The sequence below is a fragment of the Dermacentor andersoni genome, chromosome 9 (assembly GCF_023375885.2).
Source record: "Dermacentor andersoni chromosome 9, qqDerAnde1_hic_scaffold, whole genome shotgun sequence".
In the NCBI taxonomy this organism is placed as follows: domain Eukaryota; kingdom Metazoa; phylum Arthropoda; class Arachnida; order Ixodida; family Ixodidae; genus Dermacentor; species Dermacentor andersoni.
Window position 1 is genome coordinate 12,144,990 of NC_092822.1, and position 22,827 is coordinate 12,167,816.

At 48.3% G+C, this 22,827-nt stretch overlaps 1 protein-coding gene across 2 annotated transcripts in view; it reads left to right on the plus strand.

The window, feature by feature from the left end:
* snu (ABC-type transporter snustorr) overlaps positions 1-22,827 on the plus strand; it is a 54,843-nt gene that overhangs the window by 31,150 nt on the left and 866 nt on the right. For both annotated transcript variants that reach the window (XM_055068526.2, XM_050174748.2), the window contains exons 2-8: positions 5,856-6,091; positions 7,654-8,616; positions 13,665-13,830; positions 15,017-15,194; positions 17,395-17,510; positions 20,933-21,092; positions 21,729-21,992. In XM_055068526.2, the coding sequence (XP_054924501.1) occupies positions 5,856-6,091; positions 7,654-8,616; positions 13,665-13,830; positions 15,017-15,194; positions 17,395-17,510; positions 20,933-21,092; positions 21,729-21,992 (2,083 nt within the window). The remainder of the gene's footprint in view (positions 1-5,855; positions 6,092-7,653; positions 8,617-13,664; positions 13,831-15,016; positions 15,195-17,394; positions 17,511-20,932; positions 21,093-21,728; positions 21,993-22,827) is intronic.

Sequence of the window (22,827 nt, forward strand, 5' to 3'; positions counted from 1 at the left end):
AGGTCGCGAAAGCGGCTTATTATTATTATTATTGCCTCTGTGACGTCACAGCTCGGCGAAACCAGAGCGTTTGCCTGAGGTCACCACTGAAGCGCGGAGGGTGGACGAGGGGGAGGAGGAGGGTTACAGAAAGCTGCGAGAGAGGACTGCGAAGAAGCCGTGAACGAGAGAGTACTTCTTTTTTTCTTTTTTAATGCTTTTTCTCAGCTGCGAGGACTGGCCACCTGACCGGTTTTTCCCTCTCAAAACTGTCCTCTCTCGCACCATCTAGCCGCGGCAGTGGGTCCGTCACTTCCTCGATAGAGCAGTGCACTGCCACAGCACCAGCGGAGAGCGTGCAAGAACGCCTTCGCTGCATCTAGTTTGGCAGAAAAGGCAACCGAACGCTGTAGCGCAAAGGCACTGCGCCTGCCATGCGTGGCGGGAAGATAAAGAAATAAAAGGAAGGAGGCAGAGAACTCCGTTGGCGGTGGGAGTCTGACGCGCAGCAGTTACGCGTTAGCAGTGTTTCGAGGCAGTTTCTGCAGAATCCGCTGTAATTCGTTCCTTCAGAAAAGCGAAGAAAGCTTCCGCGCCTGAGTCAATGCAGAAGTCTGCACTCGTATTGCCATGTTATTCCTATTAGGCGGGTCCGTTTGGTCGCAATCTCGTGATGCGCGATTCTTTCCTTATTTAGATTCTTATCTAGCAATACTGTTCACAGAATTATCTAATTGGAGTGGTGTTTTTCAGCGTAAATATCAAACAACCAGTGCAACGTCTTAATGGGCATACTGCTTATCGTGAGAATAATTTAGTGAACTGTCGATCTACCGTGGGATCCCGCGTGTTCGCTGCGACACATATTTTCGGTTTGGCATATTTTGCATATTTTCGTTTGGCATATACATACGCACATAAGTAAAGACGTGCTAGTATGATCCAAACGTGCCACTAAGTCGTGTTGTATCGGAGAAGCTATCTAGTAGTCGCAAATATCCAGGCCAGCAGATCACTGGGGCTAGGCAGTGCGAATTGGAAGGACGTAGATTTCTTCGCAAACTTGGTTCTCAAGAACAACTAATTCCCCAGGAACCGAATGTATTGCGTGGATACGAATGTGTTGATATTGCGATTTGTGCAATTCTCACGAAAAAACGCGCAGAGCATCATAGGACAATTGCTGTATTTTGCACTTTTCCTGTAATCCCACTAATTTCACATGAATCACATGAATACTTACCGGATCGCTCAGTTTTCAATCGTAACGAATACATGGCATCATCTTTCCTGAAAATCGTAAGATACCATAGTTTGTTCTGGATGAACTCGCGGGGACAAGCGAGTCAGAAGCCGGCTGGCCCAACACGTTCTCATATACATAAACTAGAGGACCAAATTCCTTCCCAACAAACCGAATGGGTCGGATTCATGCAGACGCTTACTCTGTGAGCATTGTGCACATAGTTCATGGTTCGCGTGCGTGTATGTATGCCCATCGCCATCTAATGTGTTCTTCTTCACCTACAGTTTGCAAAACACGTCAGTTTCTCTTCTTTTGCTTTTTGTTTTTGAAAACTGAATTCGCACATGTCGAACAGTATTCACATCAGACGAACGTAGTGGCATTGGTACTTATGATTACTGAAAATATTTTAATTAAGCACACCTTCTGCACAAGAAATGTGCCTCAGAAAGACGTCATTGTCTGATTGGCCACAGATCGTTGTCAATGCAATTTTTTTGTGTGCGCGCATCTGTTTAGGAGTTTGTACATTTAGCGATCGATATGAGCTCCAGTATCCACATCGGCAGGCTTTTCGTTATATTTTTTTCAAGAATGTATTTATTCCATTGACAATAATTACTACGGAATATCAATGCCTGCCTCGAATAGTAAGAGCACCACTTGGTTTTTCATTTAAGATTATTCGTACAAAACATTTGTTCCAAATGAAAATCGTAGGTCTGCATATTAATGTCCAGCTGTAGTCGTTGCCATCTTGTTCCTTGCTTTCTTTTTCTTTCATTTGTATACATGTTTCCAATTCAGATAATTTCAACACAGTCCGGTTATCTATTCTACGCACAATCTCGCTCAGTATCAGCTACAATGCGCGAGCGCGTGACAAAGCGTTCTCCAGAGTTGGATAGTTGCGCCGTATGCGCGATTTAAAAGGATGGGGTTCTGCTGTTCTTGCTTCGAACGTCGCCCTTTCATACATGATTGTTCCCTCTCCCCCAGTTCTATGCGCAATAATTGGGTCTCACGAATAAGGACAGACGGTGACCACCTTCAGGGCGAACTATGCGTCAATCATTATTCTACGCACTTCAGCCGTTGAAATATTGCAAATAATGGACAGCGAGTTCGCAGCGACGTTTATATTGCATATATTGGGATTGCACACGGAAAGAGAGAAAGGACAAAGGTAGGCATTGAGCGATAGTGAAGAAAGCTGTGTGACGACACCTTGGGGGTGATAAACATTCTGAGGCGACGGCATATTTCATTTTCAGCAGTATGAATGATACGCAGATAGCGCGAAAGGCAGCTGCCGCTTTGTTCAGATTCTGTTCGAGAAACAAGGATTTCATCCTTAAGCTTGGGAGAGAAGGCGAAGGCAGGAATAAACGGACGATGTCTGGAATAGTAAGTGGAACCTTCTTCCTTTGAGTCGGAAGCACGACGCCAATCCACTATCCAACTTGCGAGAGCGCTTGCTCGCGTGTTGCGGTTCATAGTGAGCGCTCTAGTACGTTGTTTTTATTGCGATGGCAATTGTATGGACACTCCAGGCGCATTTCTGTCGTCGCCGTGAGGTTCCGTATAAAGTCCAAGGGCGATAAAATCGTCGCCGCACGCCGTATGCTGTATGTGCGAGTGAAAGCGTGCGAGGGTGAGCCGGCGAATACGGCTCAATCTCGCGTGTGGCAGCGAGGAAGACGGGCAGTAGGCGCGCCCCCTGCTGTCGCGCGCGAGGCACGGGTGTGAGGCGAGGGAGGGGAGGCATTCTCCGGCCGCTGCTGCTTCCGACGCGGCCGGGCGGGCGCTGTACCTTGAAAGCAATCTGCGACATCGCAATGTGCGCTGTGCTTTCGACGTTTCGTTTGCGCTGAAGCGAGAGACCCACGAAGGTCGATTCGATCGCTGCAGCTGCCGCGATTCTTAACTCCAGCATCTTGACAGCGAGTTTCCGCGCTCATCGAGCGAGATGTGTTCATGTTTACCTGCGCGCGCGTGACACCGGGCTTGTTAATTTAGTTAAAACACGTTGGCGGGACAGTTGGTTTGAATCTGATAGAATGTGTAAGCGCGACTGAACGAGGACGTAGAAACGGATACAACGCCGCCTCTGTGTTTCTGTTTCTTTCTACGTCCTCGTTCACTCGCGCTTACACACTATATCACTAATTTGTAAGCGAATGTTTACACGTTTATAAGGCCGATAAAATAGTATCCTTACTTCGTATATCTACCTACTAGTTTGCTATCTCAATCGGTGCATTGCCTTTCGGGCGAAACTGCTGCGAGTTCTTTTTTTAACACTGCGGAAAAGACGGTCTATAAACTTTTTATTGGTTTCCGACCACAAAGGGACGTCGACCTCACGGTGTACAGGAGAGGTGAAACAAACGAAACTACCTTTCCAAACATGTCGTGCGCTCATAATACACTCGACCACAAAAGTGACGTTAAAGGCGGCGCTACATCGACCTTCGAGGGCACTTTTATGAAAGAAATTGACCATACGTGTCTGATAACACAGCCTGCATTCCTAGACAGATGAAAGCTGAACGGAAAAAAATTCTCATCGTAACGCCTATGAATGAAGATAATGCTTGAGAGAGGTGGCATAAGTTTACGTTTTCATGGTCAATCGCCATGGTTGCTCCATGTTTATAGAGTTGTGCTGCTGCACACAGGGTCTCGGTTACGATTCACAGCAGCGCCAGCCTCATTGCGATGAAAACAGAAAGCGCTCCGGCACCGAGCATTGTGGGCATTTTAAAGAAACCCGAGTGGTCAAAAGTAATCCGGAGCCATTCGCTATGGTCTCTCTCATAGCGTCTGCATTGCTTTGCGGCGTTAAACACCGCTAGATCAGTCGGCTTACTCTGCATATCTGTTCCTACATATACGATTACGTGCGTGTGCCCTATAACGACGAGCGCGAGCAATTAAACGAAATGAAGTTATATGTAGCAAAAGATGGAGTTCCCATTTCAATTGGAATGTGAAATCATGTGGTTCCTTCTGCAGTTTCACAGGTGTGCTTTTAGCACCGGTACCACTGGCAGTATATAATTAGTCTGTATGGTTGTTTCACATAGGCAGTCGCAATTTTTCCAGAGGCTGGTGTGCTGCGCGTTTGAAAATATTTCATGTAGACTTTTGTTAACCACCTGCGTGAAATACAAGAAACTAGCAGTATACGTTTACTGTTTTAACGTAGAGAACGTGTCGTCGCGAAAAGAAAAAAAAAGTCCGTTAATGAAAAGCAGGTTCCTCTGCCAGTATGTAAATGCCCACTTGCTACTCTGCAAGGAGAAAAGCATTCGAGAAAAGTCATATTTTGCAGCCGTATTCGCAATCCAGTTAAATAACCCAATGCTATTTCATCTATGTAGGCAGCTAGGTTTTATTGCTATTTGTTTTGGTAAATGTTTGTTTTCTCCACTTTCTATATTGAGCCAATTATCACAACGTGAATTAGCGGATTGCTCAAGGCGGCAGACTCATGAATGCATTTATTTGACCCCTTCCCCGCCCACTTTGCGTCAGAAGTGCCATTACTTTTTTAATCAGCTAGGAACCCTCAGTCATCGGTTCCGCCACAGTAAAGTAAAAAGAAAAAAATCTTCGCTTTTATGCTGCGTCAGTTACCATCCTGCGTTCCACACAATATCTGCGCTTGCGCGGCTGTGGCTCCTCAGGCCGCGGTGCATCGCCAGTCTAAACGCTCGGTGGCGATGCACTCGCGCACACTCTCCCTTAAAGCACGTGCACTGCTTCTATGCCTCAAACGTCCAAACGCCTCAAACGTCGTAGCTCCTACCATTAGTGACATTTTTGTCCATATGACATCCTACCGTCTGCGCTCAAAACGAAGCGACACTCGCACGCCTTCCAAGACCGCTACCGCGCGGAGTCTCACCTCTTTCAAAACCCGTCGCCGCTGCTGCTACCGCTGTCAGCTGAATTTTCGAAATCCGGCTCGCGCTCACGCGAAACGTCGCTTTCGCATAAAAAGAGAGCGAAGGCTGCCCCCCCCCCCCCAAAAAAAAAAAAAGAACGAGCTAAATAAAACTATTGCGTCAGCTCGCGAAACACCGCAACGTCGCACGAGCGCGACGACGACGCGCCGCTGAACATCGCCGCCGAACGACAACGTGTGCCGCTCGCGGTCTCGGCCAAGTGCACGCTCTTCTTTCGACGGCAACAGCCAGCTGTTATAACGGCGCGCTGCGAGACCCGCAACGGAATGTAGCCTAGTGGCGCGGCGAGGGAGGGAGGCGAGGACGACGCCGCAAGAGGCACCCGCGTTTTCGAGGTGCGGAGAGAGGAGGCCCCCCTCGCGGGTCCCGTATAGCGGCGGCGGACCCCTCGGCGGGGCTTCTGGGTCATTAGTTCAGTGGCGAGCCGGGCCTGGCCTAGCATGCACTCGGGCGGTCGGCTGCAACGCGGCTACCACCACCACCGCTCGGACCGGCCTGCCGTCAAGGGACGCGCCGCCGCGTACACGTCGTCTTCTGCCGCGTCCAGCCGCCACGCTCTAGATGCGCCTTCCAGGATCCTGCCCGAGGCCCGGATACGGAATGCCCACTGTGGAACCAACAACGGCTGCGATGCCTCTTCTGTGCTACCTTCGCAGTTCCCGACGACGGCACCCGGAGCAGCGGGACCGCTCGTCAACGGCAAGGCGCTCGCGGCTGCCATGCCGGTGCTGTCCGCGGCCCCCAACGGCAAGCCGGTGTTCGGCAACGCCACGTCTCCCCCGCCGTCGAGGCTGGTCGTCGACGTCCGCGGACTGCGCGTCTCCTACGGTCGCGGCAAGAGCGCCGTCGAGACACTCAGGGGCATCGACCTCAGCCTGCCCGAGGGCAAGATGTGAGTACGGCTGTTCTTTTCTCTCTTTTTTTTCGCAAACGGAGGAGCGTGTTTTTATAGGAAGTGTGGAGCCGGCGTGAAAGCGCACCGTGATTCACATCGCGTTTCGTAATATAAAGTTAAAGCGAAGTTATTGAAACCATTTGTGCGACCGCAGCATGCACGCACTTCCTGTGAGCAGCCAGTTGGCCCCGGCCATCGCTGCCAACGACCGCACATGTCTTGTGATGCACCGAAAGCGAAGATTTTAGGATGACCTATTTGGATCCGAGTGGTAGCTCTCCCCAGCCGAACTAGTGCTTAATCAGTGCGTATATATAGGTTTGCCTTCAAGGATCTGTACCGTTTTCTCGCTCTACTATCGCTCCTTAACTCGCTTTCAATTTCATAACACTCGTCTTGACACAGCACGCTTTAGCTGCCACTGTGTCGCTAATAAAGCACGCGCACACACTTTCAATCCACCGGTTATATGAGCATCTCTGTATAAGCGCAGCCGCAAGCCACAACGTTATAACAATGTGGCTCACTATGGTATATCATCATCCTAGCAGCTAGATGCTAACTCGTTTGGGGACATTTAGCGTGAATAGCATCTCACATGAAACTTTCGCGGCATCTTGTGCGCAAATATGTGAATGAATCTATAGGTATGAAGAAGTCCTTTCTTTATGTGCATACTATATATCTGTCGCTCCTGTGTCTGTGTCCTTATTGTATAACTTTATTTCACCGGACATCGAGAGTAACATGCCAGGCCGCCAACTTCTCCAGTTTTTCATTACAGCCAGCACGTCTCTAGTATAAGGTGGCAGAAGACATGCGTTACTGGCCTTAATGATTCCAGACAATTATAGGCGCATCGTGTCTTTGTGGTACCACTGGTAAATTTGTTCATGGAGATAACACGTTTTCATTTACCATATACTGGTTAAAAAAAGAGCCAGCACTAGCAGGAATGCAGCTCGACACCGTCCGGAGATTACTGGAGTGAGCGTTACATTTCAGCTAAGTTGACTGTATTACATAGTGGCGTCACACAGTTAATGCTCCAACCAGGCCTCGACAAGTGTTTGCGGAAGCTACGATATTTGGAGTGCCAAGCTTTGATACCGCTAAAGAAGACTATTGGTAATTTCACTTCACATATCGAGAAAAGGTCATTACTGAGATAATTTAAACATTGCATTTCGCCATAAGTTTGTACCAAAACAATGTCGTTCATAAGAGAACTTGATAGTGGCACAAAGCTCTACTTCCAAATTGTTTATGCGGAGTTTCCTTATTAACTGAACACGTTTAAAAATTAAAGATATACCAGTGATTACACAATGAAGAGTGTGTGGACGAGTCAACCTTTCCAGTACTCACAGAAAAATTGCCTGAATTAAAGCACCACACGTTCTAAGCCGTGTTCGTCTTGTCTGCTCGCCACTTCAGATAGGGAAATGTCTGTCCTCAAGTGTACCGCAAAGAGCTGCTGGTTGACCCTGTTTTTTGGAATCGATGCAAGTATGCGTTTAAGTTAAGGGTAATGACACTTTGCGTTTCTTTAATTGCAGATACGGACTCCTGGGGCCGAGCGGCTGCGGCAAGACCACCCTCCTACGATGCATCGTGGGTCGACTAAAGCCCTGGCATGGCAGTGTCCACGTGTTCGGCCACAAGCCGGGCCAGCCAGGCAGCTACATCCCGGGTCCCGGTGTGGGCTACATGCCGCAGGAGCTCACACTCTACCCGGAGTTCTCGATAATCGAGACGCTCACTTACTTCGGCCGGCTGTTCAGGATAGAAAGCGATGTGCTCCAGGAGCGCACCTCCTTTCTTGTGCGCTTCCTGGGCTTGCCCGAGAAAACCCGCCTGGTGAAGAACCTGAGCGGGGGACAGAAGCGACGCGTCAGCCTCGCGGCCGCCTTGATTCACCGGCCTCCGCTGCTCATTCTGGACGAGCCGACGGTCGGCGTGGATCCTCTGCTGCGACAGAGCATCTGGCACTACCTGGTCACTCTGACGCACCGCGAGTCCATCAGCGTCATCATCACGACCCACTACATCGAGGAGGCCCGGCTGGCCAACCTCGTGGGCCTGATGCGCCAGGGTCGAATCCTGGCACAGGCGGTGCCCGACGACCTGATGCAGCAGCACGGCATGCTAACGCTCGAGGACGTCTTCCTCAAGCTGTGCATGGCCGACAACCATCACAACGGCGGACACAGCGTCGGTGGCACTCTGCAGCCGCAGCAGGCTGAGAACGGCGACGTCGTTGTCCCGGCGCCGCCTGCCGTCGAGGCGGCCAACGGCAAGACACTGGCGAGCCTCGCTGCAAGCAAGGAGACCTTGGCCGCCAACTCCATGACCCACCTGGTGCGACGCAACAGTGCCAGCGTAGAGCAGCTGCCCGCGATGACGGCGCAGGAATTGAGCGACAAGCATGCCGTGCGCAAGAAGGAGCCCTTCCTGGACGCCTGGTTCAGGACGTGGGCGCTCGTAGCCAAGTCCCTCACCAGGCTGCACCGAAATTTGCCGTGAGTCCTTCTGCGATGGTTTGGCTAAGTGTACGGTGCAGTAAGTTGAAGATGTCCTACCCAGGTAACGTTGTCACCATGTCTCACTTTGCCAAATCGAGGTAGAAGTCGGCGATCATTTACGCCTAATGGTTTCGCTCCTAGACAGTGGCGTGATGCCATGCACCAGTGGACAGTGATGCACAGCGTTTGCGAAACCCGCTGGCGCCCCACGTGTTTGAGCTGAAAATCCGCCTCATCACTTTTGCTGCTGCTGTTGTTATTAGCTTGCTCTTGGCGGTGGCAGCAGTTTGTTGGTGATTGTCCGCATTATAGATTTGTCGATTAGTATATGAGACGCTTAAGGAGCCCTTCTACGACAACTGCGCGAGTTCTGTCGTTGCCACATATTAATCCAACATTTATACACAGCCACTTTCATTGCCGAAACAAGGGAGGTAGCGCAAGATATTATGCAACTAGCAACGCCTACATAACTACAGCTTCACATACTGTTACGCATGCTATAGAATTGTTTTCATATATTGATGGCAGAACAGAGCAATTACACAGGAATCACCGTAGTGAGAGCCCGTTATGCCATTTCGTCTGCTTCGCCTTTTTCGGAATATTTCATGGTACCACCTGAACTACATTACATCATGCAAGCATTTTCCGATTAAAATGTCTCTGGTTGAGTCACTGGCCTAAATATCACCATGTCTACGCCTGTCTCCTTCAGCTGCTGCAGTTCTATGACAAGGAGCCGTCCTGTGATTCGAAACTTTTCTTTTCTTCACAGCGAAGCTGTACATAGCTACCCTCCGGTGGTGGTCGATGTCCGTCCGTCTATAGCGTCGTGTCACGAATGCTATAGTTTCTCGCGAATGCTCCGTAGCTCTCAATATAATGTAGGTATGTTGAAAAAAAAAATATACTGAAATTAACCGCTAAGAAGATTCCATCATTACAGTTTCATTTACTTGTCATAATTAATTCACAGTGAAGTTCTAAACTTTACAGAATTCCAGTCTACTGTCAATGCATGACCGTCTACTGAGAGAGTGTCGTTACAGAAGGCGGCTGTAACTCCAGTTTATCGAAACTATCCCGAAACAAATTATATGATAATTAGCCGCTAAAACGACTCTACGATCACGACGAGTTTCATCTACTTTTCTTAATTACGTAATCCACAGTAAAGCTGTAAATATAGTGGAATTCCCGTCCACCATGCGGTGGTACTTGCATGCGTCACTGCATAAGGTTAAATCACTCCACAGTCAAAAGATGTATTCATTGTCTGTGTCCTTCAATAATATTAATAATAGCAATAATAATAATGACCATGATGATAATACCTTTATACTCATATGTGTCGACTGAGGTAAAACGCACCACAACTTCGTTGCTCTCCCTTTAGAGTGGAAGGGCAGATTTTTTTTTTTTTTAGTACCAGCCCTAAATGTTTTCGATGCCTGGTGTTAGCTGGACTGCGAAGTGTTTCGGGCCGTATCGCGTTTGACAGGTGGCGTTCAGGCGGAGCAATTGCCAGCTGATTTTGCAAGGCTAAGTCTGTCTGCAGCAAGCAACACCTGAGTATCTTTCAAAAAGATGTTAAACACTGCGATAGTTTTTTTTTTTCTGCACATTTAAGTTATGCTACCTCTCTTACTGTTGCACAAGGATTGACAACCGACGTTTAGTTCGTGACTGCTGGTCCTTGCCTTCCATCGAAGTATCTGGGGAGAGCATCTTATCAGCGCCGGTTTTTTTCAACCTTACGGTTTGAAAAATGTTGCTTTCGAGATACAACTCAGTCCTTTTCGTCGTAGTGGGCTTCAGCACTCGGTTCACAATTAGCACGGCTTTGGTCGAGAGTACTTTCGCGATAAGCACGTTTCCGTACTTGCGGGACCATGTTGCGTGCGGTGACAGGTCGTGCCAGGCTGGTACTTTAGTAAAGAGAAAGTTTAATGATAACAGCAGACGTTGTGCGCCCCCAGCCACGGTGGCCGCATTTCGATGGGGGCGAAATGCAAAAACACCCGTGTAGTTAGATTTAGGTGCACGTTGAAGAATCCCGGATGGTCGAAATTTCCGGAGTCCTCCACTACGGCGTGCCTCATAATCAGAAAGTGGTTTTGGCACGTAAAACCCTATAATTTAATTTTAATTTAGAGGTTGTACGCCAGCGAAGTCGTACACTGAGAAGTATAGCCGTAAGCACAGCCGGGAGGACAATCAAGTCAAGCAGGTCTATTTTGTACGTTTAGTCAAATTATTAATGAAATAGCTTTTCTTTGGGGTTCTGTTTCGACATGAAGACAATGCCCGACCTTCGGCCAAGTCGCAAGACAATTCACGGATTCCTCTGTCACGAAATGCTGAGAGACTCGTCGCTTAGTTTGTTGAATGGGCGAGCACAGCTGCACCGCGGTTGGGAAACGAAATGTTTTATATCGGTCAGCGCAGCATGTGCAACGCCGTTCTTTTGCGTGCGTGAATTTTTAAGTGCAGCAATTCGTTTACCACGTGGAATGAAGCTCATGCATACGAATGCACAGGCTCGCAAATCGGACCAGACTTTCACTTTGGAGCACACTGTTGTCTGGCGACATTTCATTCCATAACTTCCCGTTGCAAACGAGGGACTGCTTGGGTTATTAACTGGACTGTCTGTGGCTACAGTTACAAAACATTGCACGAAACAAAACTAAAGCGTCAGCTCGCATAAAACTTGCAAGATGAAGTAAATGCAATGTTTCGAGGCAACCAGTGAGCGCACAGTGAAAGTCTCACCTCTCACCACTATTAGCTACATTCACGGCTGCCTGCTGTACCTTGCAAGTTAAATACAAGAGCCTCGAATATATCATTACTACAGGCAGATGTGCAACGCTCACTTAATATGCGTGCCAGAGTAACATTGAAGGGAATGGCTGTATTAACGCTTTCACTGTCGGCGCCGATGTGTTGCTTACCCATGACAACACTCAGTTACTAGAAAACGCTGTTGCTACCAACTACTGCGAGAACGAACACACCACGAGAGGCGAGTGCCTTCCCGTGTAACTGATTCTTGTTCATCGCCGGGGTACAACTGGAGAGGCTTAGTTCTATCTACTGCAAAACTGCTGGCTGTGTAACGGCCAGGCCGCAGTTTGAATACTGTGACTTGCTGCCAAAGTTCCCGTCAGCAATTGCCACTGCTGATTGCCAGCTCGACCATTCCACCGCTGAACGAGAGGTTGCGGGCTCGATTCACAAAGGTGGGCCGCCGCGTCTGCATTCTCTGATGGGGTCGTGCAGGTGCGCTCTTACATGCTCGCTAAAAAAAAAAAGAAAAAAGTTGACGTCCGCAACGCAGGAGTGGTTTAGGAAAATACGAAACAAGCAAAGAGTGAAAGAGCGTGGACTTCCAACTGATTTTATTCTCATGAAGCACTGAATTTGCTTTTGTTCCACCCTGAGTGCCAAAAGGGAGGGAGGGAGGGAGGGAGAAATGATGCATATAAAGGCAGGGAGGTTAACCAGAAGTAGTTCTGGTTGGCTACCCTGCACGGGCGGAAGGGTTAAGGAAGATAAGTGAAAGAGTGGAAGGGGGAGAGAGAGAGAGACGAGCACAAACAAACCGCGTACACTATGGAGCGGTAGGAGGTGGCGAGCTTAGTTTGTTGTGAAGCCCCGTAGACCGCGGGAACCTTAGTAACGTAAGTAAGCCTTCAGCGCAGATGTTATTTGGGAGCACTGATCTAAAGGTTTCCGTTCTGATAGTGGACGATTGACCAATTGGTTCAGCACCTCGCCTAAAGCAGGAGCGGGTCAAGTTTTGTAATCAAGCGAAGACTAAAGAAAAGCTCACACAAAAAGCAAGGAAATAAAGCAGCCCTAAATCATTTGAGTGACTTTTGTTATCAAACACGTACGCACGTTTGAATTCACATCTCAAACCATATTTAGTTTTTTTTTTCCTTTACTTCTTCACACTAGTAGATACATTCACTGCGCCATGTCAGCAAAATCAATTCGAATCCAGATTTCTTACTCTCCACTTGTCCGTCATTTTCCTCGTGTTGTAGTCATCATTCCAATTAATCATCAAACCCGGCCAAGCAGGTTATCGAAATGAACTCGAATCCCTCTCCTACAATGTCCCCACTCCTCAGGCGTAGCTTTGAGGGATCAAGACCTTCCAGCCAATGAACCGACCAGCTAGATAATTCCTCCGTCTTTACAGATTCTAAATACGAACAAGAATGTTGGTATATGAAGGAGCATTGTGTGATAATCATTGAAAAAAAATTCATTCGGTTGATGAAATTAAAGTTCTCTCGCTTGGATGCACTGCAAAGGGTGTCAACTGCCAGAGAAACCAATTTACGCATTAGTATAGATAGAAAGAAAAAGTAAACCGAAGAAAAACATTATGCGTGGATCTGCTATTGCAAACACCAGAGACCAGCGGAGCTGGCGGAAGGCCAGTAAAGTAGTCAAACCTCACACGAATGCCGGCAACGCGTCCCTATACCGCGTCCGCCGAAGGCGTCTACTACGGCTTCCGCGATTCGCGTGGTCAACGCCGTAGTATACGCCGCGGTTGTCTCCACTCTGTACGGAGCGGCGGGCGAGGAGAACATCGAGGCACCCTAGCCAACCCCAGCTCGGCGAAGGTGCGGACGTCAAAAGAAACCCAGTGAGGTTCTAGCAGCTTCCCTGTAAACAAAATAGTGACCAGACGCATTTTCCAGAGCGCTATGCGCTCAAGGTAGGAATGTAGGGTGTAAATTAATTGTTTGGTGCGCCCACAGCTTTACCGTGCCGCCACGTTACAGAACTTGGAAAAAGCTAACCCCGCTGAGCGCATCGCACCACCAAGTTTGTCCCCAGTGCTGTTCAGCTTCCTCTTTCGCGTGAACCTTACGAGCCAGTATCGCTATAATGCGGCCACGCAATGTTATGTTTTAATGCTTGTACAAAAACTAGTCGCATTATACTCTTTCATCTAGATGCGCCTTCTGACAGCACAGAAAAAGAACTGAGCAAGCTGTTTTCTTGCATTGTTTCAGGGTGCTGCTGTTCACATTCCTTGTGCCGTCTATACAAGTGGTGCTGTTCTGCTTATGCATCGGGTCTGACCCGTTCGAGCTGCAAGTGGCCGTCGTCAACCAGGAGACACATCCGCTCCTGTCGGTGGCCTTCCTTCAGCGGATAGACAACACTACGCTAAGTCAGGTAACGACGCCTCCCTTGCCAGACTGCAAGACATGATGCCACGAAGGCTTTACGTCATTGCGGTCAGTTTTGGTGCAGGCAAAACGCAGCGATCCCACTTGAATGTGAACGAGCTAAAGTGCGGCGCCGGAGAGAATGCGGATGGGCCAACAAGTGCAGATAACAGCGAATGCGGGCACGGCGAATGCTCGATAGTCGATAGACAATCCATGGTCTGTCTAAAATCATTCCTGTAAATGTTAGCAGCCTTTTAAAGCGAAAGCTCTACTGGCCGCGAACTTGCGATTTCTCAGTTTCCGTGCTCCGAGGAGGCACATGACGTCACACCGCGTTCCTCGTCGTTGCGTTCGCCTCCGCTCGCTTCGCCAGCTGCGTCGCATGCCTGATAACATGTCGGAGGATTGAAAAGGAGAGCTCGCGTGCGCCGCAACCACAGTTGAGGCGGCAGTATGGACGGCGACAATTCTGATAAGCAGGAGGAGGCCTGGAATCGACATCGGAACGAGATGAAGCGGAAACGAATCGCCCGGGAAACAGACGAACAGCGCGCCGAACGACTGGCTAAACGCCGCAACATAGCTAGACAACCAGGCTAACCTGGACTTGCAATCAAGATTAACCAAGGCTAACCATGTTCTATACCTTAGCTTTCACTACGTATATCATGCCATGGCCGAGCTAAGCCACTGCCAATTTTTTTAATACGAATATAACCAAAATAAAATGTATCTATTAGTGTGGTTAAGAGAGAAGAGGCGCCAAAATTAGAAGAAAGTTGTTACTTTTTAAACAAATTTAAAATGAAGATAATTTGGAAATTTATTAAGGCAATCGTTTTGTGTCCCCAGTGATGTCTTAAACTTCGATGAAAGCGTTCCTGCGGCTTCATTCCAGCAAAGACCTCCCGAGGGAGAGGATGGCTGGCGAAGTATAGTGACAAGCCAAGTCGGCGAAATGAAACTTCTAAAAACAGCATTTTCCCACATTGCTCGGTTAAAATGAAAATAACACACGAGTGTTCGCAGCCACTAGCAAGTGGTCTACGCCTTTTTACTAGGGAATAAGATAGATAGCAAAATAATTTCATATGGCGACACAGTTAGAAGGCCACTACAAGCGACTTTCTCTGCCCGTTGTTGCCGGTATTTCGCCGTACGGACACAATGCTTCTCCTTCATCGACGCAGATTCCGTACCCGGACCTCGACTCGGCGCTGGACTCGGTGCGGAAGGGAAGTTCGTGGGGCGTCATCGCCATCGGGGCCAACTTCTCGGCGGCGTTGCACTACCGCTTCTTCCTGGGAGTGAACGCCGACAACCGCACCATCGAGGACAGCAGCATCAACGTCTACCTGGACATGACCAGTGAGTGCGCCCACCGTCTCGCATCTCGGAAGCCACGCATTGTGCAACAGTTTGGCGGCTTAGTGCTCAAGAGGATAATTTGTCGCTAGGGTGTGTGTGCGCGCCACCAGTGCGTCTTTCTGTTCAGCTACAATGGGAATGGTGCATTCTTCTGCACTTCTGATTATTTACGGAATGCTGCACACCATCATGGGGCCCAGGCAGGAGCGGAATATTATTTACACAGTTGTGGTGCCTGATGCAATGACATTCTAAAAAGAAAGAAGTCTCCAATACAAGGCACTGCATACACTGCAGTGACAGCAGAAAACTTTTTCGCGGAAACGTTTTTGCTCACGTTTACGCCCCCGCTCATGCTGTCTGATCTGCCTGCATATACCTGATTACCGGACACGCTAAAGCTCGCTAATATGAGTAAATAACAATTTGCGGTGTAATGACCCTATGAAATAATCAAGCCGTACCAAATTTAACACAGCGAGAGCATTATAGGCTCAATTCATCACTTTACACACACGGCACGCACGCACAAGAAGAAATGTTCGCTAGAATTAAAATTCTTCTATGGAAAGGGTTACATTTTTCGGACAGGAATACATATGTTGCTGTTGGCCTTGTTTGTAATCCACGAGCAGAAAAACGTGCGTGTGTGTGTTTCCACAAGTGCTACATCTTATGCTATAATACATTAGCGGCACTTGGTTCCTTCTGGCTTCAGACACCTTGTCGATTATTGTATTAACGTTTATGAAGCTCATTTCTCATTGCAAATTCATCGTATGGCGGTAATTGCGCTCGCTTGGTCTATAATCTGTACATTCTATGTTCTTCGGAACAGCGCAAACGCAGATCAATGTTTCGGATATTTAACGTTCATGATGAATGTTATCGAATATCTAATATTCAATGACAAGCGTATTCGAAATTCTCGCGAATTATTTATACACCTTAAATTTCTAACCATCGCATTCGTATAGACGACGGCAATGCGAGGTGAAACGCATTGATGCGACAGGAGAGGGTAGTTAGAGACGGTGTAGGTCGTCTCACGCGCTGCATGTAGACGCTGGCGCGCCGCATTGAGCTAGAGAGACGGCTGCCGCCGTGTGCTCTCCTTCACCCGGTGGTGGTACAAAAATCGACGTATAAGAATGCAACACATGCAAAAGTTGTCGCAAAGTAATTACTGTGATGCTGTCGCATTCGTGTAAGCGCGGCTAGTGCAGTGAAAGCTGGGGTCTTGTCAGCCAGTCGGGCCAGCCGGCTTTACATAACCGCTCGCCCATAGTGCGCTACTAATCCCCTTCGTATAAAGCTACCATTCAGTCGGCGTCGTCCAGAGGACGCTCAGCGACGGGCAATGGAAGAGCGCTTCTTCTGGTTCTTAGTTCTGATTGGCTGACGCGCGACCCGTAGCTTTCGTTGCACTGTACGGAGTTACCGAGCTGAAGTATAACTTTTGGCTTTTGTGCTCGTGTGTGTGACGTGCTATCCCGGAGGCTCATAAGGGTTAATGTCGGCGAAATTAATGCATAGAACGAGAGTTCAAGTGCTAACCATCTGTGAATGTATGGTCCCCACTGTAGTCCTCACTATATAGGCCCCTGCGGGACTTCACTGAAGAGAACACACTCTGTGAACATATTGTCGCGTTGTAGTGACGGCGCTTCCGCGTCACATGACGACAGAGAATCGGCGACAATATGTACGCGTGATATATGCGTTTGCGCCGCAATGCAAGCTTTCTAATAAAATAAGAAAACGCGTGTAAGTCTCTGCTTGTTAATACGCTGAGCCACAATTGTCGTTGTAATCGAAATCGATATTACGCGCTAAAGACTTTTCCTTATATAACAGTGACTCATTCTGCAGCTAAGGGCGAGGTTGTGGGTTCGATTTCCGGCTTCGGCGATTGCATCTCAATGGGGGCGGAATGCAAGGACGCTCGTGAACCGCGGATTTGGATGCACATCAAAGAACCCTATATGTGATAGAAATTAAACGGGAGCGCCCCACTCGGAGCAAAATAGCTGCTTTGGAAAGTTAAACCGCATCTTTTATCTTATATGTTATATACTACATGCCGCTGTGTGCTTTGAAGTCATGAGATGTGGCGACAGCTCGAACCGCGCGTCGATGAGTGCCCCTTCGCCCCGTGAAGCCAAGTGCATAAGCGTACTGTGCCTTTTTCTCTCAACAGACCAACAGATCGGGTACACACTGCAGAAGACCATCTTCGAGGCGTTCAGCTCGTTCTCGGCAGACATTCTAATCAGGATGAACAAGAACCCTGCCCTCGCCCAACTACCAGTCGTGGTAAGGCTTCTGGTATTCGTGCACACATTTATTTTAACGCGATAGCGTCAAAGGCCCCGTGTCGCGGAAAGCCCGGTATCGGCGCTGGCGCCGGCGCAGTTGTACGTTAGCGAGCGAGAACTGCCGTGTATATTTAAATATATGCACGTGCCACGCCTTGTTATCACATGTGGAATATTCGAGTTATATTGCCACACCATACTATCACTAAAGTTGTGCATACCTTGTCTTGCATTCTTGACTGTTATTCCTCGGAATTTCGAGAATGACAGCCCACAAACAAATGTCATAAAACAAAAAACACCGACAGCGCGTGCCCTTTATGTTAAATCTTCTCAGACTTAAATACTAAGAGTGCTAAACAGAAACCTGAAAGTGATGCAATTTTTTTGGCACGGCTGTGGCACTACCTTCGGGATCAGTCCACGCAAGGGGCCGCGTTTTTACCAGAATGCTCGTCTTCATGCATAGCGTTCGCCGCCAGCGTTTCCCGGTAAACACTGCGGTTACATAAAACTGCAGTACCTGGGAAGCGGGAGAAGCAGCTAGGGATCTTTGAATACCATCGCGTTCCACTCTTAAAGGCGAAGTTTAAGCGTACTCCAATTTTTAGAGTAGAAAGCTTTACTATACTCGAGGTACGACACCCTAGGTCAATCTCGGCGCGCGTTTGACCTTCCGTCGCCGGCGCGCATGTGTGAAGGTATGACTTCACGTCACCTGATCTGCTGCGGAGAAGCGCCGCAGCTGCACTCGCTCAAGCATCGCCGCTGTGTACCATGGGACTAGACGAAGGTTTCACAGTTGCTTCGGCTGCGCTTGGTCGTTCAGTCTCGCCATGAATGAAGCACGCGCCGGTGCGAGCGCGCCAACTCTTCGCCGCAGGCGCCGGGCTTAGTCTGAGCATCCTGCCGATATAGCTCGCCGGGAAGCACTGAAGAACCGTGTCTAACCATGCCTAACAGCGCTTTCGCTCGTATAACTAGGTTCAAGCCACGTTGAACCCCAGCCACTGTTTTTCTTCTGCGTCCGCCATGCTCTAGCTCAGCATGTATTTATGGAACCGCACAGTCTTCGGTGTTAAGTTAAAATGTACACCTATGAACACTGGGCGAAATTCCAGTGGTGGTCGTTTTCGTATACGTCGAATATCTCGTCCAACACCGGAAAAGATGACCAACCGGACACTTCTGCACAAGACATTGAGTTTGACAGAGGCAAGCTGGTGCTGCCCTCTTCTGTCCGCTACAGTGCTGCCTTGAGCACCGACCTCCACCAGCTTTATTGGCTCCTTCAATATAGGCAGTGAGAGTTCTGTCAAGAGATAAGCGAGGAAACCCTCCGGTAGAGTTTTGCGTAACGTCTGTACAGAACGAAAGATGGCTTTGCGTACTTTGTATGCATGGTACAGGAGGTCGTTTTAATGAAGCTAAAGGAGGAGAGGTGGGCCAGTAGATGGAGAGAAGGGAAAGGAAAGGTAGATGGCAGATGAAAATGCTATCGTACAAGATGCTATATACACCTTCTCCAATACGCGCTACGTGCACTATAGTCGCACTACCCGGAGAAAATCTTGCATCCACACAAAGTTCTCGCGCAAACATTTCTAACACGTAACCATCAAGATCTGTAAATGAAACCGAAAACTAGGATAAATAATTCGCCAATGTCAAAACGCTAATACGGTGGGTGTTCGAGTTGACATTACAACATATTTCTAGAGATGTTTTTCGTGCTCAACTGACCCTAGCCACAAACCGGCGCACCCATGCGCTTCCTGCATTTCCTATATTTCACATTTCATCACTAATGGAAACGCGGATATGTTCTCTTCAATCTCGTTTATAAAAATTATTGGTAAGAAAACTTAGTGATCGTTAAGACGTGCTGCATTCACTCTTAAGTGCTTGAGAACACCCTTTAACTGTTTACGGCCACAAGAATTCCCGCTAAACTTTATTATGCTCAAATGCCGTTAGACTTAAAACCAGGTGCATTACATCAGTGTAGATATTTGGGGCTTGTTGGGGTAACATTTTGCAGATTTTTCTTGCAGCGCAAATAGCACAAGGACGTAGAATAATAGGGGCACACACAGGCGCTGCGTGTAGCACCGGTGTGTCCCTGTTCTACGTCCTTGTGCTATTCAGGCTACAAGAAAAAAAAAATAACCAGGTGTATTACCGAGTTCCCATTTTGTAACGCTTTAAAATCTCTCTAGCAAATGTTTGTAGCTCGCGGTTTTCAAAAACACTGGTCTTACGACGCTAGCCTAAGCACAACTCTTCCCTGTTGGTGTCCATTTATGCTCTGTGTGACAGTACGAAAGCATGTGGCAGCAGTTTGTTGAAGACCACTCTTACAAAGCCTGCGAGTTGAATACTCCACACAATTTTATCCGACTACTCCGAACAAGGACACTTCTATGGAAGGCGTGTCTTCTAAGAACTCATTCCTACGGCGCGTTCATTCCTGCTTTCTTTCTACAGTTGCTTATGTTCTTGAACAGTGCCCTCATATCGCATCCTGCTCGGAAGAATAGGGCGACTTGAATTTCAGTCGCTCACTTTTATGCTTTCTCTACACGTAAATGCACTTTTCCTTACATTTCAGACAGGAATATACGCATAAAATGGTGACAAAAATACAAAACTAAGGCATCCGCCATTGTAGCTCGCTCTTTATGGCGTTGCGCTACTATGAACGACGTCGCGTGTTCGATTCCCTGCCGCTGCGCCCAAATTGCGATGAGGTGGAGCGCAGGAACGCTCCTGTACCATGCTTTCTATGCAGATTAACGAACCCCAGTTGGTGAAAAAAAGACAAATAACCCGGGGCCGTCCACAACGGCGTCCTTTGTAACCCTCTGTGTAGTTTCAGGAGTTGGAACCCCACATCTAATTTAAGTAAAGGCCAGTTAGGACCAAAGGATTGCGACCTCTGGCTCTATAGTTGCTTAGTGTGAATAAACACAAATCACGTGGACGATGCATCACATAAATAGTTCTGAGGTGTGTCAATATTCTTCCTCCATGCGTATCTTCCAGGCCGTTTTAATGCAAAGCATTCTTTGCATAATTCAGGCAGATCCAGTAACCCAAGTTCCTTATTAGCTTGGACGTTACGCCGTCGTGGTCGTTTCTTTACCTGGATATAATTCATGATATGGCATGGCATGCCTGCATGCGTGACATTATAATGACGCCTCTTAACGTTTTGCGAAACACCAAAGAATTCTGGATAGCCATCTACGTTCAAAGTTATTCGCATATCAATTCCCACCGTCCGTGGAATCAGCATAATTCTTTTTCTTCTCTGAATTTCTACACGATGGAACGATTTTCATCAGGCTTAGGTATAGCCGGATGTCTATTTCTTAAACCTAAGCACTGCAGACTACAATTCATCGCTGTTGCTTGCAGATCAAAGCCCCCATCTACGGCGTGGACAAGCCTAGCTTCACAGAATTCATGGCTCCTGGAATCATCATCAGCATCACTTACATCATGGCCGTAGGCCTCACAGCCATTTCCATAGTATCCGAGCAAAAGGAAGGCCTCCTTGAGAGAAGCTGGGTGGCCGGTGAGTACACTTCTCTCCTCGAGTCTTCCTTTTTTTTTCGTCTATGTCGTGATGTGTGTGCAAATAGGGCCCCTATAAAAATTTTAATACGTTGTAACTTTGTCAAAAGCTGTGATAAGACACTTGTGACGTCAGTGTCTTAAAAGCCACAAGCAGACATAAGAAATCAAAGGACTGAAACATGATTGGTACTTCAAGGCAATTTTCCACACGCAGCATGTCACCATGCATTAACTTTCCAAGTCTGTGGCATAACGCGTGTGGCAATTGTTATGGCAGAACGTTTAAATTGATCAGCCTCGGGCTTCCCGAAATATATTCAGTGCGCCAGACTGTCTCGTTCACTGTCGTGCTTACAGGGTCATCTTTACTTGTTTTAAGGCTCAGAGACATCCTGAAATGCCTTCACTAGAGGCGGCCGCATTTCGATGGAGGCGAAATGCAAGAACTGCTGTGCACATGATTAATTTCGACCACATCAGCCTCTTTACCGTGCACCCACAGTCCTCCGCTACGTAGTGCCTCATCGTAGTTTTGGCACGTAAAACTCCAGAATCCAATCTTCACTAGCAGCTAGCGCGAAACGAATCACTATCATCGTTGCACTGACGCTGGCTTCGCGCTCGGCGTATGCAGGCGTACGGCCGTTCGAGGTGATCCTGTCGCACGTGATCTGCCAGTTCCTGGTGATGTTCGTGCAAGTGGCCGGCCTGCTGGTCTTCACCTTCATCGTGTTCGAGATACCGTCGCGGGGCCCCTTCGTGTGGGTCGTGCTCCTGACACTGCTGCAGGGCTGCTGTGGCATGATCTACGGCCTCGTCATCTCCTCCATGTGTGTTGAGGAGAACTCGGCCATCATGCTCGCCCTCGGCTCTTTCTACCCGAACCTGCTGCTCAGCGGTCAGTCTTACTTCTTGTCCCCTTTCGATGTTGACGATCAGCTCGCGGTCTCGTCTGTACACGTGTAGCGCGTGAAACGTATACAGGGAAGTCAGTGAGCACTTCATAGCCTATAAACGGGTCCTGCGCAGTGTGTCATGTGGACAAGCTACATGTTCGCAACAAAATCCTGCGCAAAGGTTGAATTTCGCTCCAAAGGTTGAATTTCGCTCCAAAGGTTGAATTTCGCTCCAAAGGTTGAATAAATAAATAAATGAAAATGAGCTGCCGAGATGTATAGCTACTCCGCCAGATTAAAATACCGGGTTATAGCTTAGCCCAGCATTCTATTTCGTCTCCTCGTAAAGGCCATTCGACGCATCTGGACCATTCTGCTTAGGCTAGCTAAACATTTCGTACCGCTATGTGGACTATTCAGTGCATCGAACCAACCGCGCTCTTTTCCTGTCGGCCCTCGGTATTCCAGAGCAGAGCAGAAGCCAGACGGTAATACTTCACGTGCGAACCGATGTGCCACTAGGTACATCAACCGCATCCAAACTGTTTCCAATCTGTTTCAAGATATAGCGGCGACAAAATTCGACTTAACTCATGCAGTAGCTGAGGTTGCTTGGTAACATGCCTCCTGCAGTGTGCGTCGAAAACCGTCCGATTCGTCGGACGGCACATAACAAAAGTTTGCAGTTTCGCCCCAAAGCACTGACTGCGATAGCGAGGTGTAGCGTTGTGCTTCAACTTCTCAGATGGTGTTCTAACTGTACGTGGCCATGAATAACGTGGACGTGACATACGTTGGTGCGCTAAAATTTCTCGCACCCTTATAAAAGCTTTTTAA